This window comes from Haliotis cracherodii, unplaced genomic scaffold, assembly GCF_022045235.1.
Source record: "Haliotis cracherodii isolate W230 unplaced genomic scaffold, xgHalCrac1.p SCAF_7, whole genome shotgun sequence".
NCBI lineage: Eukaryota > Metazoa > Mollusca > Gastropoda > Lepetellida > Haliotidae > Haliotis > Haliotis cracherodii.
In genome coordinates this window covers 28,987,189-29,006,424 of record NW_027266330.1, presented here as the reverse complement: position 1 = coordinate 29,006,424, position 19,236 = coordinate 28,987,189, and the positions used below count along the sequence as shown (strand labels likewise).

Genomic DNA, 19,236 nt, shown 5'->3' with positions numbered 1-19,236 from the left:
TCCCCTGCAGTCTATACTTACATACAGATGTTCCCCTGCAGTACACACTTACATACAGATGTTCCCCTGCAGTACACACTAACATACAGATGTTCCCCTGCAGTGTATACTTACATACACATGTTCCCCTGCAGTGTATACTTACATACAGATGTTCCACTGCATTACACACTTACATACATATGTTCCCATGCAGTACACACTAACATACAGATGTTCCCCTGCAGTGTATACTTACATACAAATGTTCCCCTGCAGTGTATACGTACAAACAGATGTTCCCATGCAGTACACACTTACATACAGATGTTCCCCTGCAGTACATACTTACATACAGATGTTCCCCTGCAGTCTATACTTACATACAGATGTTCCCCTGCAGTGTATACTTACATACAGATGTTCCCCTGCAGTGTATACTTACATACAGATGTTCCCCTGCAGTGTATACTTACATACAGATGTTCCCCTGCAGTACACACTCACATACAGATGTTCCCCTGCAGTGTATATTTACATACAGATGTTCCCCTGCAGTACACACTTACATACAGGTGTTCCCCTGCAGTACACACTTACATACAGATGTTCCCCTGCAGTGCACACTTACATACAGATGTCCCCATGCAGTACACACTAACATACAGATGTTCCCCTGCAGTGTATATTTACATACAGATGTTCCCCTGCAGTGTATATTTACATACAGATGTTCCCCTGCAGTACACACTTACATACAGATGTTCCCCTGCAGTACACACTAACATACAGATGTTCCCCTGCAGTACACACTTACATACAGATGTTCCCCTGCAGTCTATACTTACATACAGATGTTCCCCTGCAGTGTATACTTACATACAAATGTTCCCCTGCAGTGTATACTTACATAGAGATGTTCCCCTGCAGTCTATACTTACATACAGATGTTCCCCTGCAGTACACACTTACATACAGATGTTCCCCTGCAGTACACACTAACATACAGATGTTCCCCTGCAGTGTATACTTACATACACATGTTCCCCTGCAGTGTATACTTACATACAGATGTTCCACTGCATTACACACTTACATACATATGTTCCCATGCAGTACACACTAACATACAGATGTTCCCCTGCAGTGTATACTTACATACAAATGTTCCCCTGCAGTGTATACGTACAAACAGATGTTCCCATGCAGTACACACTTACATACAGATGTTCCCCTGCAGTACATACTTACATACAGATGTTCCCCTGCAGTCTATACTTACATACAGATGTTCCCCTGCAGTGTATACTTACATACAGATGTTCCCCTGCAGTGTATACTTACATACAGATGTTCCCCTGCAGTGTATACTTACATACAGATGTTCCCCTGCAGTACACACTTACATACAGATGTTCCCCTGCAGTGTATATTTACATACAGATGTTCCCCTGCAGTACACACTTACATACAGGTGTTCCCCTGCAGTACACACTTACATACAGATGTTCCCCTGCAGTGCACACTTACATACAGATGTCCCCATGCAGTACACACTAACATACAGATGTTCCCCTGCAGTGTATATTTACATACAGATGTTCCCCTGCAGTGTATATTTACATACAGATGTTCCCCTGCAGTACACACTTACATACAGGTGTTCCCCTGCAGTACACACTTACATACAGATGTTCCCCTGCAGTGCACACTTACATACAGATGTCCCCATGCAGTACACACTAACATACAGATGTTCCCCTGCAGTGTATATTTACATACAGATGTTCCCCTGCAGTGTATATTTACATACAGATGTTCCCCTGCAGTACACACTTACATACAGATGTTCCTATGCAGTACACACTTACATACAGATGTTCCACTGCAGTACACACTAACATACAGATGTTCCCCTGCAGTACACTTACATACAGATGTTCCCCTGCAGTACACACTTACATACAGATGTTCCCCTGCAGTACACACATACATACAGATGTTCCCCTGCAGTACATACTTACATACAGATGTTCCAATGCAGTACACACTTACATACAGATGTTCCCCTGCAGTACACACTTACATTCATATGTTCCCCTGCAGTTCACACTTACATACAGATGTTCCCTGCAGTACACACTTACATACAGATGTTCCCCTGCAGTACACACGTACATACAGATGTTCCCCTGCAGTACACACTAACATACAGATGTTTCCCTGCAGTACACACTTACATACAGATGTTCCCCTGCAGTCTACACTTACATACAGATGTTCCCCTGCAGTCTATACTTACATACACATGTTCCCTTGCAGTACACGCTTACATACAAATGTCCCCTGCAGACTGTACTTACATACAGATGTTCCGGTAGTATCGTTAGCACCACGTGCCATTCTGTACCCGGCTGGAGGGAGCTGACGTCGCTCGCCGGTACGACATTTCCTATTGTGGCGGTTTGATTGAAGGTGTAGAATTCCAAACCGTTAGTCGATGGCAAATAGTTTAACACAATACCGTTAGCTCTGATCTCATCCATCAAATGTATTCTTGGTCTAAACAAGAAACAAAAATATATTTCCCGATTATATAAAAGGAGGACCAAATATATAAGCACCGAAAATACAAACCGATTACTATTACACGTCGTAGATAAAATCCAGTCAAATATTCTGTTCGTGATAACATTATCGATTATCCATTTTACAGGGATATTCTTTGTCATCTATAAAGACTGGTTCGAATAAACCGCTGAACCAGTGTAACTAAAATCAGATGTTTGCTCTCATACGACCCCTCTCCATTAAAGGCCGCGTCACTAAATTTATATCAACCAATCAGCATCGACACTTCTAAATTCTCGAAGGAGAGAAGCATTCAGATTAGTGTTTCTTATTTCTGTATATTGAAACGAACACAGACGCTCGGTTCCGAATTGGATATATTAGAGGTTCATCTGACGTGATCTCACATGGAAGATATATCAGATACTGATGCAGCGAGGTATCTCAGTGAAGCATCCGATTTTCCGATATTGCGGCTGAACTTACTGTTGTACGTTGGGTGTTACCCATAGTTCCAGAGAGTCACCAAACCGGATGTGACATTGCAATTCTACCACTGACATCTGTGTTTAGAAAAAATGATGAAAATAACATTCAAAACACATTCAAAACAACATACACTTAGCAGTAACATTGCATCATTGAAGTTACATGCATTTGAGCATTAGTGCATGTTAAAACGAATTATATCAATAATTTGATAATGTTTCCAATTTATTGAACGAAGCATATGCGTATGACTGTGTTAAAGATCTGTGAGTCAAGTTCAATACCGAGCACAAACGTAGTAAGGACGCCTTGGGCTCCACAGTTGTGTTGACGTTATGCCAACAATACTGTTCAGTCTGCTGTTTCTGGGGTATCCTTCGCGTCAGTAACGTTTAATGACAATGTAAAGAAATATCGTTTTCAATTTTCTCGCGCCATTTGAAGGATGCTTCGTCTACTACAGAATGGAGGCCATTTTGTAACGAAGGTTTGTCAAGAGAACAGTTAGAATAGCGGGATATCTCGCAGGCAGGAATATGGACTGTTAACTGTAAACGCTATTGAGGGATATGACCTGTTAACTGTAGGTGCTATAGAGGAATGTCGACTGTCAACTGTAAGTGCTATAGAGGAATGTGGACTGTTAACTGTAAGTGCTATAGAGGAATGTGGACTGTTAACTGTAAGTGCTATAGAGGAATGTGGACTGTTTACTGTAAGTGCTATAGAGGAATGTGGACTGTCAACTGTAAGTGCTATAGAGGAATGTGGACTGTTAACTGTAAGTGCTATAGAGGAATGTGGACTGTCAACTGTAAGTGCTATAGAGGAATGTGGACTGTTTACTGTAAGTGCTATAGAGGAATGTGGACTGTCAACTGTAAGTGCTATAGAGGAATGTGGACTGTTTACTGTAAGTGCTATAGAGGAATATGGACTGTTAACTGTAACTGCTATAGATGTATGTCACTACTGATGTTACGAAAATGTTGAAGACCCACACGTTCAAAGACAGCGTGTTTACAGACAATGTCGGCGTCCGGCCAACCTAAACTAGAGTTGCAGTTGATTGTGGTCCTCCCGCTACACAGGGCAAACCCCTCCTGGCACCGGTAGGTCGCTGTTGCCTCCGTGGCCGAGTGGGAGACCTGGACAGAGGCACCCCCGGGGAGAGGGGGCCGGGGACAGTCGAATGGGGACCAGTCGGAGATCACCCCTGAAGCATTCAATTTTACAAATATTTTATGAATTGATGTATCGACTACTGAAAACTTGATCATGTTAACTATGGGCTTCATTGTATCGTCAATCATTAATAGATACGCGTGTGAGTGGTCGTAACGCAGCTCTGAACAGTGTTTCAGTTACATCATGGTATGAATTTGATGTGGAGAAAAAGTCTGAAGTGATGCTGGTCCCAGACCTTTGCACAATTACAATCTTAAACGTCTACCATTATGCAGAGAAAGACCAAAATTGCTAGGCCTAATTTTAGTATGATATTTTGAATTTATGAGATTTATTTTTCTTTCTTTGAAGGGAACACCTTTAGAAAGCAAAGTGTGTTCATCTTCATCTCAATTAGATACTCCAGTAGTGTTTAAATCTTGAATTAAGTATCATTATTATTAAAGTTGCGCTTCTATAGATGCATATACGTAGAGGAAACTGATGGTCGTTACTTCTGTATGTGAGTATATATACATCAGGACATATGTCTTCGAACAACATCATATACTTGGTAACTTATGTCATATGTTGAGCTTAATATTTGGTAATATTCTGTGTGCCAGTTAATACACTCCGTACCTTGTTTTGTTGGTTTTGATACAAAGACTTCCACTTCACACATCGTCATTGAATCACTAACATCCAGTTTCTTCATACTACGGATCTTGACATAGCGACCAAAGACGTCAGGCAGACAGTCCAGCACCTGGCGTTTACCGTGGGGGAACATACCAGGGTGGGAGAAGCAGGACTTGGTGGGTGTGGCAGGGTAGAGTGTGGGGTCGTGCATCAACACCTCCACCTCAAAGTCATGGAGAAACTTCTCTACAACAAGAAATTTCCATTCGATAAATTGTATGTTATTGAAACAAACTATTCCTTTGACAATGTTTGAAGAGACAGGTACATGTGTGCGAACGTATTTATTCAGACGTCAACCCTTTTGGATAACGTGGGTGGCAATCCCTTACCACAACCAGCACACGTCTTCTTGTGTGTTATGGCCAGCCTGTCGATGTAGTAGTATGCCTGTAGGTCCACCTGCCACCATGGGTTAGGGTCCTGGGCGGACACTTGCCAACACGTCGTGCTACTGGCGGTAGGGGAGGGGAATCCGTCCACCACTCTTGCCGCAGGGCTTCCAGTAGTTGAAGACCCCTTGGCCGGCTTCTGAAGTGCAACATTCCTGGTGATGGGTTCTGTAAACAGACAAATATTTCTTAACTGATATATTTTTACATCTATCCCACAGTGCTTCAAGTAGTTGAGGAATGATTGGCCCGCTTCTTAAGTGCAGCATTCCTGCTGACGTTTGTAAACAACCATATATGACAACACCAACAAATGTATGCTTCGCACAGTAATCCTCAGATAAGTAAATGTCAGAGTTCAAATATTCCTTCCACATTACCCAGGACCAAGATGAATGATTGTATTGCCAAGAAAATATATTTGAATCGCTGAAAGCAATTGGAATTATGCATTCCTCTGGTATCCTACTACAAATCAGATGTGCAACAGCGAGTACTGGGTCGTTCTTAAACTACCATAACATTGCGACCCGTGAAGATCCGGAGTAGAATGAATAGGTCTTCAGCAACCAATACTTGCCGTAAAAGACGACTATGCTTGTTGAAAGAGGCGACTATCGGGATCGGGTGGTCAGGCTCGCTGACTTGGTTGATGCATGTCATCGATCCCAATTGCGAGGATCGATGCTCATGATATCAATCACTGGATTGTCCAGACTCAATTATTTACAGACCGTCGCCATATAGCTGTAATATTGCTGAGTGCGGCGTTAAACAACAAACAAACAAAATTTGGCACTGATTTTGAGAGAGGTTCCGAAGTAGCTTACCTCTTTTCATTCCATCCAGAACTCCCTTGCTCAATTTAAGTTTCCTCAGAGGTAGGTTGGTAACCTGAAGACGTTCAGCCTTCAGAGTGTCCAACACGTGGCCCACTGCCATTATCCTCTGCTCGTTTATGTGAAGCTATAATTGACCAAAATAATAACTGGAAATCTCTGAATACAAGCTGCGTGCATGCTAAATACATGCTTTTATCATACATTTGCGGATTTTTGTAATATCAGAAACATACTTCAAATGAAGAGTTGACATTTGTGTTTCGACGGCTTACCTTTACTGTCGCTTACTTCTCTCTATCCAGAACAAAATAGGAACAGAAATTATTAATACACTTACCACGATGTGTTCCGGGAGGAATGTGAACACGATGCGAGCTGGTTGATGGGGAACAAAGGGGAGGGTCGGGAGACGCTGTTCCCCACCATGGTAACGAATATAGGCAAAGGGGACTGCAGCAGTGGTCGAATCCATGACGACCTCCAAGGCTATGTCATTGTTGTCAGTCAGGACTGATATCTTCACGCTGAAAACAAATACTTCACAGCGTCAAATCGAAATAAGGACAGTATATGTGTCTGTTGTGGATTAACCCAAGACGAAAACTGGACAAAAGATTGTACCTTGACCATTTGAGGTAAATTATTAAAAACAAAAGCATCAAAACCCTTTCCATATCCATACGAAATCTCTGCTAAAAGCAGAGTCGATTGTACGATTCCGACTATATCCTGAGCATGTGTTTATGACTCCAGGTGTTCGCGAAAAGGTGAACTTGTCCTGCCTTACCCTTTGAACAAGTCATAAACACAAAAAGAGACAGGCGGTAAAAATGTACACCTATCACAATTCCAGCTATATTACGGAGTGTCAACGTTGCTAAGACCAAGCAGTGGCAGGTCTAGACCATTCGGCAACCCCAGAGATCTGGTACAGTACAGATAAGAATCATAATCAGACCGAAATTCGAGATTCAAACCGAGTGTTAGCGGATCCTAGCACAAATCACCTATACGAATCTGCACAACTAATTGTGACGCTTTAGACGAATGGGCCCTGTAATATGTTGTGAGGAAATTATACATATGTCTGTAGATGAGGTTTTTGTAGTTTACTGTTTGAAGCTTACTCACTCAGAAGATCGAGGTGTGGCCCAGATCTCAACGGAGGAGAAGATGGTTAGTGGACATCTGAACAAAAATTCCGACACCTGAAAATGCCAGAGTCACCATATAAAGCAACTAAAGACGTGAAGATCCATACTTTACAGCACGATCCATACTTAACAGCACGATCCATACTTTGCAGCATTTGCAATATTTAACCATTCTTTATTGTTAACCCTCTAGCTATTTATTTGAACTGTTCAATGTATTATTAACCTAGTGTTCTTTACATAAACAAAATTAAAATGAAAGCATATTTCACACATTTTTAAAGGTTCTCCCATACGTATTTGTCGGTCAGTGAAATAATTAAAGGATAGGAGCATCCGAAAAAACGGTTTTTTTAACAGAACAGAATCATATTTATCAATAAAGCTGGTTTTTTTGTTGGTTGTTGTTTAATGCTGCACTAAATAATCGAGTCTGGACTAGACAATCCAGTGATTGATATGAGCATCGATCCACGCAATTGGTTGGTTGATTTGTTGTTTAACGCCGCACTCAGCAATATTCCAGCTATATGTCGGCGGTCTGTAAATAATCAAGTCTCGACCAGCCAATCCAGTGATTGACATCATGAGCATCGATCCACGAAATTTGGATACGATGACATATTTCAACCAAGTCAGCGAGTCTGACCACCGGATCCCGTTGGCCACCTCTTACGACAGGCTCAGTCGCCCTTTACGGCAAACGGGTTGCTGAAGACTTATTCTACCCCGGATCTTCACGGGTCTGTCAATAAAAAAATTATGATCTTACAGCATCTTTCTCGTGGTATTCGTGCAGCGAAGGGGAACAAGTTATGGAGACACCGGTCCACACTTGACCTCTTGAACACCTCATGACGCCCGTGCTGACTTCACCACAAGACAGGGAGTTGGCATTGCACGTGAGTGTAGCGATGGCGTCAGTGTCGGTGTAGGTCAAGGTCATCAAACTGTTCTTAGGGACAGTTGGAGCACCGCAGTCAATGGGCGACCACTCTGTTCATATTGGATGCAATCTTCATAACATCACTGAATTCACATGGCACATCATCTTAAATAGTTGTATTATGTTCTACTTGATTTCGAAAACAAAGAATGAAGTGTTAACTACTTAACGTGATAACGTACGTAACTGAACTATACTACGTCACCTAAAATTGGATGAATGATAAACCATAACTGTGATCGATGACAATAAATACTAAAGCAAGATATAAATATAACTCTAAATTCACATATTCCCTTTACATAAAATCACATACCTCACATATCTATCCAAACATTCTCGCTATCTTGACCTTTGAAAACAATGGGCGGTCGGGTAGCCTGGTGGTTAAAGCGTTCGCTCGTCACGCCGAAGACCCGGGTTCGAATACCGACATGGGTACAATGTGCCCATTTCAGGTGTCCCCCGCCGTGATTTTGCTGAAATATTGCTAAAAGCGGCGTAAAACCATACTCACTCACTCACTTTGAAAACAAGCTAAATATGGCTAAATTTCGCGTTCTTGCGCTATTAGTACATCTATACTTCAGACCACAAAAACGCGAAATCACACCAGACACAGGCAAGGGACCATCTTCCAACACACTCACCACGCAACATCTTCGAGCATGCATGTGTTGAACATATTACCACTTCAAACACATTCAACACACACCATCTTCCAACACACTCAAAGCGACCTCTCATATCCAACTCTCTTTATACTAGACGCTGGCATATGTACCCCACGACCTGCAATATACCCCCACACCTAGAGCCAGACACATATACCCACACACCTCATGCATATACGTACACATAATTATCATCACCCAAGAGGTATCATACCAATTGACCATTCAGAAACCACATTTAGAAATGAGTGTGTTTATGACAGGCAAGATAATACATAGTACATGTTTCACTTCCTAGCAGAGGATTCATACCAATTCCCTATCCAGTAACCACATTCAGAAACAAGTGAGTTCATGCAATGCAGGATAATATATAGTACATATTTCACATACGTTTAAGGGTAAGTCTGCTTCCGTAAACTCCCACTTCACAAAACGTAAGCAGGTCGTTGACGTTCTGTCTGGCCTTGGGTTTAATCCTGACGTATCTCCCCAACACCTCCTTGTCACAGGCCAGTTTCTGGGTGTCTCCATCTGACATCGCGCCATGGTACATGTGACAGACCTCTTCTCCGTCTGACCTCACCGTGATCTCAAAGTCATGTGACCTCGTGGCTGTATTAAAAACAAAGTACGATATAAGGTTCATAGTCAGCGGAAGTGAGTGAGTGAGTTTTGTTTAACGCCACATTGAACAGTATTGGGTTATATCACGTCGTGTCGGCTTCATTGGAAAGGAAGTGATGCTAGCCGTACATGTTTACTAATGTGGAGGAGTTTTACCCACAAACTACTACAATATTAATCAGGTCGAATACACACGGGATCCTGGCACGCCTAAGGAACGCAACTCTGCACAGCTAACTGCAGAAGTTCTGATTAATTGGTCATGCGCCCTGGGGATGTAACAGTGAGTTGAAATTTTAACCATCTTTAAACCGTATTTCATGTTTGAAATCTGGTCCGTTTTCTAAACACATTATAAGTGTTGGCATACCGAGGGCCATGTTCTCAAGAGAGTTGAAATGGCATGAAGAGCGACAGTTTAATATTTAACTCACATAAATTAAAAAAGGGTAAAACGTTGAAGCATTTCGGTGAACTCCTTGCCATGCAGATCGTCTTAACTTAAAATACTTTTAAAACAATTAGACCAACAACTTATTCTGATTCTACGTTGTGTCAGTTACTTTAAATATATGTGTATAATACAATGAAGTTATCATTACAAAACAATACCAGCATTAAACTGTAACTACCTAACGTATTAAATAGTTTGAATAAGAAAATGTTGTGTTAAATTAGAGATTGCAGCCGTATGCAAAATCGGGTTTGACCAGACAAACCAGTGACTAAATTCCCGAGTACCATATATATTCTTTTTTACTCACAACAAGGACCGGTACAGTTGATGGTTGTGATGACAACGCTGTTGACGTAGTAGTAGCCCTGTAAGTCCACCTCCCAGTACACGTTGACGTCGGCTGCGGTGTGTGACCAGCAGGTGTTGTCAGCCCAGACGGGGGAGGAGTTGCCGTCCACGAGCCAGCCAGGTTGAGATCCATCTTTGCCCGAGCTGGATGTGGCGGGTTTGTTCAAGGCAAGGTTTGAACTGACTGATTCTGGTTTAGAGAAAAGTTATAGTAAAACACGCTGCAGCGTTTTATGAAAGTCGTGACACAGCAAGTGCCATCTCGTGACGTTTTTTGACATGGGGATCGAACCACCGATCTTCAGCTATCGGGGCAGACGGTCTATCCACCGGTTGCGGTTAAAAACAGAAACGTATTAACAATATCGATATGTAATGTCAGGTTGGTACTATATTAGTTTGATGACAACACACCCACACAGGGATCACAAGGTGTAGGCATCATTTTTGTCGCATGCACAAAAGTGAGTGAGCGAGTCGTGAGGTAGTTGGGTTCAATGCCGCTTCTTAAGGAAGTGACAACTTAATGTGCGCGCGGGGAGGGGGGGGGGGGGGGGGGGTGGAGGTGGCGACGGGGGACGCGGGTATGTGTGTGTGTGTGTGTGTGTGTGGAGGGGAGGGGGGGGGGGGCTGAAATAAGGTTTCGAAAGTTTACCACTTAAACCCATGGTGCTGTCAAATTCATAAAAACATACGGGTGAACCAGGATCCGAACCCACGGTCATAGGATTCTGGCGTGCCCAAGGGACTCAACTTGGACTTTTTATAGACTTTTAATAGACCGTACACTGTGTTTAAGAACATAATAAGAGATTAATCCATTCTTTGTTAATCAAACTGCAACTATTTAGTATGTGGATAGGAATTCGGTTTATGGACATCAAATTTACGATTAAATCAACATACAGCAGAAGTAAAACTAAAAACGTACCTTTCTTTATACCGCTATTCATGTCAAACACAACCTTTCTATTGTTAAAGCCATTTGTCGCCAGAACAGCAAGTTCATGTGTTGGCTGGTTATGAGGATACTGTGTAATAAGCACGTCATCAATCTCAACCTGGAACACAGGAATATGACCATTAGTCACCCCTCGCGCCTTGTCGCTTATGTTATGTGCGAAAACACAAGCCAATCAGAATACACATATGACGATAAGATAGTTGGTCTACAAGTTTACAAGTATACTTTGTATCTAAAAATGCCGAAGTTAGTCACAGCTGTCTTGACCCTGCTTAATAACAGTGAGTGAGTGAGTGAGTATGGATTTACGCCGCTTTTAGCAATATTCCAGCAATATCCCGGCGGGGGACACCAGAAATGGGCTTCACACATTGAACCCATGTCGGGAATCGAACCCAGGTCTTCGGCGTGACGAGCGAACGCTTTAACCACTAGGCTACCCGACCGCCCCCTGCTTGATAACAAATGGGAATAAATAACAACCGTTATATTTAGAAAGTAACCATGTTACTTTACAAAACGAATTTGCGGTACAACAAGTTGACCAGAGGGAACCAAGTTGATGAAATGACCACGAGAGGGACAGCGGCAGCCACTTGGCTTGACGCGAGAGGTAATGAAAGCAACAGCGAGTTTCACTTTCCTTAACTTTAATTTGTGTGTGATACAATATATATCGTAGAAATAGTGTGTCGTTTCCGTAGTGGAACCATAAGATCTGTCACAGGATTGATATATTAGAACATGGGGCATTGTTGCCCCCTTGACCACGCAAGGATCCACCAGTCTTGGGCTTAATACAAGAATACACTTGGTTATCCGGTGTTGAGGCTCACATCGTCATATATAACTTGATTACTGTTCTATAGGTTGTTATGAGAAAACTCACTCACTCACTTACTCACTCACTCACTCACTCACTCAGGACATTTGTAAGCTCTCTACCTTTCCCTTCTCTAATCAAAAACGTTAACGCCAGAGAACAATAAGTCCCATATTGTCTGCCGAAACAGATTTCAATTGGCGTTGAAGGCAAAATATAGTGATGAAAATGAAAAGTACTGTAAATAAGGACCCGTGAAGATTCAGGGGTAGAATAGGTCTTCAGCAACCCATACTTGCCGTAAAAGGCGACTATGCTTGTCGTAAGAGGCGACTAACGGGATCGGTTGGTCAGGCTCGCTGACTTGGTTGATACATGTCATCGATCCCAATTGCGTGGACCGCCTTCATATAGCTTGAATATTGCTGAGTGCGGCGTTAAACAACAAACAAACAAACAAACAAACAAACAAACAAACAAACTGTAAATAAGCATGACGCCAGGAGCTTGTGATAACATCCGACACTCAGAAGATTTTCATAAAAACGTTCTCAACAGTAAATGAACACATTTAGTTTTACGAAAATGTTCAAATTTCAAAACGAGTTTTAATCTGGTGAGATTCCAAATTGGAATTATATTGATCAGGTGTAAGTTTTATTGTTTATATTTTCTCCCGGCAGCTCCCCCTACATTTGAGGAGAAAAACACACATTACATGAGAACGAAAATCTTACGGTGCCGCTTTGGTGGCATTTGTATTCATTTCTAAATCGAAAGTTCTGTTTATTTCAATAATTCTTTTTATTTTGTCGAAATTTCGATATTTTCCTCTTTATTTCGATTATATTCTCGTAATATTTTCCAGTTACTTCGAGTTTGTTCTCGTAATTTCGATTATTTACTAGTTGTTTTCAGTTTATTTAAAAACATCTAAATTCCAATTTTGTTTCTCGTTACGTCGATTATTTTCTCATTATTTTAAAATTATTTTAAAAACTTAAAATTTCGAGAAACTGATTGAAATAATTAGAAATTTCGATTTAAAAAAAACTAATAATGCTACCAAAGTGGCACCATTGGGCTTTCGTACATTAGTTGGGATACACAACGAGACAAACTTTACCTGAATGTAGTCACTGAGAAAGGTGAATACAACATGGTACTCCGTGTTCTTTCTGATCGCTGGAAAGTTCACACCAACTGATTGTTGTGGTTTAGAGTCTTCTTTAAAATGAAACACGCCGGGATTGTTCAGATCCATACTCATACTCATCGCTGTGGACATTTCCCGTGTTTGGAGAAACACTGTGGGCATGCTGAAAACATATTGTTTCTGGTGTATATGAGTGAGTGAGTATGGGTTTAAGCCGCTTTAAGCAATATCACGGCGGGGGACACCAGAAATGGGCTTCACACATTGTACCCATGTCGGGAATCGAACCCGGTCTCCGCGAACGCTTTAACCATTAGGCTACCCAACCGCGCCGTGTTTATATGGAAGTTTGTTTTGTTTGTTTGTTTGTTGTTTAACGCCGCACTCAGCAATATTACAGCTATATGACGGCGGTCTGTAAATATTAGAGTCTGGACCAGACAATCCGTTGACTGACATCATGAGCATCGACCCAAGCAATCGGGATACGATGACATGCATCAACCAAGTCAGTGAGCTTGATCTGCCCGATCCCGTCAGTCGCCTCTTACGACAAGCATAGTCGCCTTTCACGGCAAGTATGGGTTGCTGAAGACCTATTCTACCCCGGAATCTTCACGGGTCTTATATGGAAGTGCGATCATTAAACGACGTCATGCACTGAGGTCACAGAGCTGAAGAATCGACCATTGTGTGTTATTCATACAAACAATAGCGAGACAGTGTCTGATATATGATAGGAACAACCGGGTAGAAAGTAGAAATAGTGAGTGAGTATTGTTTTACTCCACAGGTAGCAATATTCTAGCAATTGTAGAAATAGGAACATTTAAAAAAAACAAGTAAGGTTGGTTGAACTACGTGTTACACACGTACAGGTAAGTATGCAGTAACATCCCAAACGGGATCGGGTGGTCAGGCTCCCTGACTTGGTTGATGCATGTCATCGTATCCCAACTGCGTGCGTCGATGATCGTGACTTCAATAACTGTATTGTCTGGTCCAGACTCGATTATTTGCAGATCGCTGTCATATAGCTAGGGTATTGCTTAGTGCGGCGTTAAACAACAAACAAACATCGCTTACACACTGTACCTACATGCGCCAGAGATACGCACAGTGTTGACCATCACTTACGACTTCATCCCGTCAGGTGTTGTCCAAAGGTGAAGACTTGAGCCGAGTTTAATAGGACACTTGAAGTCGTACCTGGTCATCTAAAACAAAATAATGTCAGAGAAGGATGTCCCTTAAACGTTAGTGTGTAAGTGTTCTTTATTAACATTTATGTTTACATTTATAACATTTTATTAACATAACCACTTGGTGGTGCATTATCTAGACTTTTTTTATAAAATAACATTTCATTGTAAAACATGGAATATGTAACGATATAATGTAGTCAAAGTTAACATGTGCATAAATAATAATAATAATAATAATGATAATGATGATGATGATGATGATGATGAAATATGTAACGATATAATGTAGTCAAAGTTAACATGTGCATAAAAAATAATAATAATGATAATGATGATGATGAGGAGGAGGAGAAGGAGGAGGAGGAGGATGTCTATCTATATTTATGTGAAGAAGAGAGATACAATATATGGTTTACTAGTTCCAATTTGAGCCAGATTGTCAGGCCATTTGAACTATACATACATTCAAATGCAAATATCTCCGCATAGATAAGCCCGACTGACGTCACAGTTCCCTCTGCGCAACTCACCGCGCCAAACACCATCGGTTGACATGACTGTGGCTGTCCCCGCCATCCGGAACTGCTGTTACAACGTACGACGTTGTCGTCACTGCACATGGCGTAGCCGTCGTCACAGACGTAGGTAGCCACTGCCTCGTCCAGGGAGTAGGATATCTGAACAGCCATGTTCTCCATCAGAGGGGGGAAGGGACAGTCTTGAGGTGACCAGATGCTTTTGTCTCCTGGTTTAGAACATATGACGGTTACTGTGAAATTCCATCAATCTAAACTTCGTTAACCCGGAAATAGGTTAATCCGGACGTGTTCAGTGTTCATACTACCGTTCGGATAAATGGGGTTTCATGGTTTCTGGTCAAATTTTACGTAATAAAAGCTTTTGTAAGCCCATACTAGGCAATCATAAGATTGAACATCCGCAGTTTCCCGTTCACGTGTACAATACTTCGGAGATAAACATACTGTGATTTCTATGAAGAGATACGTTACCTGTAGCGTTAATTGAAATTGAAATTGGAACCGAAAGTGTCATGGATGGTTGTTTGTTGTTTAACGCCGCACTCAGCAATATTCCAGCTATATGACGACGGTCTGTAAACAATCAAGTCTGGACCAGACAATCCAGTGATTGACAGCATGAGCATCGATCCACGCAATTGGGATACGATGACATGCATCAACCAAGTCAGCGAGCCTGACCACCCGATCCCGTTAGTTGCCTCTTACGACAAGCATAGTCGCCTTTTACGGCAAGCATGGGTTGCTGAAGACCTATTCTACCTCGGATCTTCACGGGCCCCATGTATGGCATTTGGTTTCAAATTCAATTTAATGCAATTCAAAATTTATGTTAAAGGGGAATAATTCAAATGCGTTGACGCACATTTTGTTATGTGCAAATATAAATACATTATTAAGCCAATATGAATGTTTCCCTTCATACATGAACGCCGACTTGAGTGTGAGAGAGCAACGACAAGTTCCACACCTGTTGTTGCACCTTGACGCCAGTCTTGATTGAGTTTGATTTTCTTGATTGATATTTTGTCATCCTCCACAACTATTCTGTCAATTAGCGGCGCTGGTACTTGATGGGGGACGGCCAAGAGAGTCTCGTTGTTAACTAGAATCTGAAAACACAGAGTTCATACAGAGTCCACACACTTGTCTGGATACTTGACATGTGCATTCACTTATGCTTTTATTCCCGTTTCAGTTTATGAATTTGAAGGATTTCCCGGCCTGGTTGTTCGTAGTTTCGGATCTGTTGACCTCTTCCGTAAAGCTATTTTTCGCGCAGTGTAACGTTTTGTGGTTGTCAAAAATCTTTTCCAGTTCTAAACATACTGAATATATAACCTGTGAGAGACCGAATGATGTATTGTTGTGCAGTTGTTGGCGCAATTGTCGCAATTGTCTGTGAAGATTTACCCCCTATGGGTCCGCCAGGATCTAATGATGTTTGGATTTAATGTGAATCCCAGATTCGCTCGAAAATGATCTGTCAACAAAAGGCCCATGAATTTCCCTAAAGCTGTAAATGTCTAAGACCTACATCATTTCAGACATCCCTCCCACATTAAGCTGACAAGCCGCGATATAACTGGAATACTGTTCAAAGCGGCGTTAAACCCAACTCACTAACTCGTGTATCTGACCTGAAGGTTGTCCGTTCTGTAGACCAGGACAATATGCGCCACGGTCCGACCCTTGAACGGCATGGGTGTGTCTGCAGGTATGATGGTAGCACTCCCATTGACTTCATAGGAGTAGATGATGTAGGGGCCGGACGCTGGCCAATGGAAGGTCATCTGCAGTGCTGTGTCGTTGCCGGATTTAAACATAATAAAGGATCTGGAACGGACATGAACAATGTATGTGTTCAGCACGAAAACGGAAATGAAACATATACTAGTTGTAGTAGTACCACGAGGGGCACATGGGATATTATACGTCCCGCGTTAGGTTTTATACCACGAGCTGGATAGGGTCCGCTTCAACGAATTTATCTTACCGACATGTTTAAATATGGCACTGTAAAGGTGTTAAGACAAATTCACAATTGATAGAAAACAGCTGTTCGATTCAGCTGAGGTTAACTTGTGCTGTCACGTGAGTTTAATTGACTCGGAAAAAGCTTATTGCATTGAAGCGGGGAAAAAGGATTTATTCTCCCTCGCAAAAATCAACGTGCAGCCTGTATTGCTCGTGGCGGGGTATAAGATATTTATTCCACCGCTGAGAAATTTATTTCCCACCAAGGCGGGTTACACAGTATTTTATCAGGATCACGTGGACCGATCAGATCTCATTATTCTGACATGGAGGTATGATGGATGACCTCAATACATTCTGATGTGTTTCATCATATGGATCTAAGTTTTTATAGATATAACGATGTATCCTTTCCACCAAACACCTGACCATATTTATCAATACGAATGATATAGAGAGGGGTATCTGACCGTAAAAAGTCACAAAATTTCGTTTTTAATTTACATTCCCCACGGGCAAAATTTTATCTTATTTTATTTCATTGAATAAATCTCTAGGTAGTACTTACCCGCTACGTTTAGGTTCAACCCACACTTCATGAGCAAATCCCAGCTTAAGTTGGCACGGAATTTCCACAGAACCAATCTGTGACAAAAGACAAATCAAATTGAGGGACATACAGTGTTTAGAGTGTGCATGAGTCCCATATTTAACCTTAGCCCTTTTTATCAGTTTCTTTGAGAGGTATTTAGAAGTTGGAGTACTAAGTGAGTATAAAATATATGGATGAACAACTGTATTAAAGAAGTTGTTCATCCATTATTCTTATCTTTACTTTTTTATCAGGTGATGTAAGAATGGTCAGGTCATTGCTCTATACTAATAAGTGAAGATGTTTGTCCTATGAGCTTCTAGTGGCTACAGCATTTGTTGGAGACGCCATAATGACCCAGACAGGACAAAGTGGTCCCCTGGAAACTACAGACGGAGAATGCCAGTTTATTCTATATTGCGAGCCAGGATGTTGCTGTTATTTTGGAAATGTCAAACTTTAATTTCTGCACATTTGAAAGGAACGTCCCCTCGTAAATCAAATTCGTAATATTCGATGAAAGTATATTTCACTATATTTTTCAAATTGTTGCTATAATTGTATTTCATGGACTTGTACTATCAGGGCTGTTGCTATTGTGGTGTGTTTGAGACTGTTGAATTACGCTATTGGTATATTTTACTTGGCAACCCGGGGTAGAATGTATCCCCAAACCACTGCTGCCAGTCGCAGGAGGCGATTTATTACAGCCCGTGGTGATTCCTGGTTAGAGTAAGTTTCTTGCCACCCATGCTGGTTGTGAGAGGACACTTAGGGAAGTCAGGCTCACTGACTTGATTGATGGCGTGTCGACGAACCCCGAACCCGCTCATAATTTCAATCACTGGATTGTCTGGTCCAGAATCGATTATTACAGGCCGCCATATTGTTCGAATATTGCTGAGTGTGGCATTAAACAACAAACCCACACATACACTCCTTTCGTATTCCACGCGTTAAGACCCGTGAAGATCCGGGGTAGAATAGGTCTTCAGCAACCCATGCTTGCCGTAAAAGGCGACTATGCTTGTCGTAAGAGGCGACTAACGGGATCGGATGGTCAGGCTCGCTGACTTGGTTGATGCATGTAATCGCATCCCAATTGCTTGGATCGATGATCATGATGTCAATAACTGGATTGTCTGGTCCAGACTCGATAATTTACAGACCGCCGTCATATAGCTGGAATATTGCTGAGTGCGGCGTTAAACAACAAACCTACCTACCTACCACGTGTTAAAGTTTACAACAACATTAAGAGATGTGCAGTTTATCCCAGCTTTCACCCAACCGCCTCATCTGTGTTTCAAGCATCTCTACTCCCTACCATCCCCTTTGTTTCAAGCATCTCTACTCCCTACCACCTCCCGTGTTTCAAGCATCTCTACTCCCTACCACCTCCCGTGTTTCAAGCATCTCTACTCCCTACAATCTCCCCTGTGTTTCAAGCATCTCTACTCCCTACCGTCTCCCCTGTGTTTCAAGCATCTCTACTCCCTACCACCTCCCGTGTTTCAAGCATCTCTACTCCCTACCATCTCTTCTGTGTTTCAAGCATCTCTACTCCCTACCGTCTCCCCTGTGTTTCAAGCATCTCTACTCCCTACCACCTCCCGTGTTTCAAGCATCTCT

The 19,236-nt window shown here is 41.9% G+C and overlaps 1 protein-coding gene across 1 annotated transcript in view; it reads right to left on the bottom strand.

Moving 5' to 3' along the window:
- The window catches only part of LOC139448574 (uncharacterized), a 51,385-nt gene that overhangs the window by 10,397 nt on the left and 21,752 nt on the right, over positions 1 to 19,236 (bottom strand). The window contains exons 13-30 of the mRNA XM_071230143.1: positions 17,581 to 17,657; positions 16,676 to 16,871; positions 16,006 to 16,147; positions 15,027 to 15,241; positions 14,429 to 14,508; positions 13,262 to 13,454; positions 11,280 to 11,409; positions 10,308 to 10,538; positions 9,310 to 9,531; positions 8,069 to 8,292; positions 7,274 to 7,350; positions 6,480 to 6,666; positions 6,131 to 6,266; positions 5,241 to 5,468; positions 4,849 to 5,094; positions 4,041 to 4,255; positions 3,037 to 3,113; positions 2,343 to 2,541 (exon numbers count right to left, since the gene is read on the bottom strand). Of these exons, the coding sequence (XP_071086244.1) occupies positions 2,343 to 2,541; positions 3,037 to 3,113; positions 4,041 to 4,255; positions 4,849 to 5,094; positions 5,241 to 5,468; positions 6,131 to 6,266; positions 6,480 to 6,666; positions 7,274 to 7,350; positions 8,069 to 8,292; positions 9,310 to 9,531; positions 10,308 to 10,538; positions 11,280 to 11,409; positions 13,262 to 13,454; positions 14,429 to 14,508; positions 15,027 to 15,241; positions 16,006 to 16,147; positions 16,676 to 16,871; positions 17,581 to 17,657 (3,075 nt within the window). The remainder of the gene's footprint in view (positions 1 to 2,342; positions 2,542 to 3,036; positions 3,114 to 4,040; positions 4,256 to 4,848; positions 5,095 to 5,240; positions 5,469 to 6,130; positions 6,267 to 6,479; positions 6,667 to 7,273; positions 7,351 to 8,068; positions 8,293 to 9,309; positions 9,532 to 10,307; positions 10,539 to 11,279; positions 11,410 to 13,261; positions 13,455 to 14,428; positions 14,509 to 15,026; positions 15,242 to 16,005; positions 16,148 to 16,675; positions 16,872 to 17,580; positions 17,658 to 19,236) is intronic.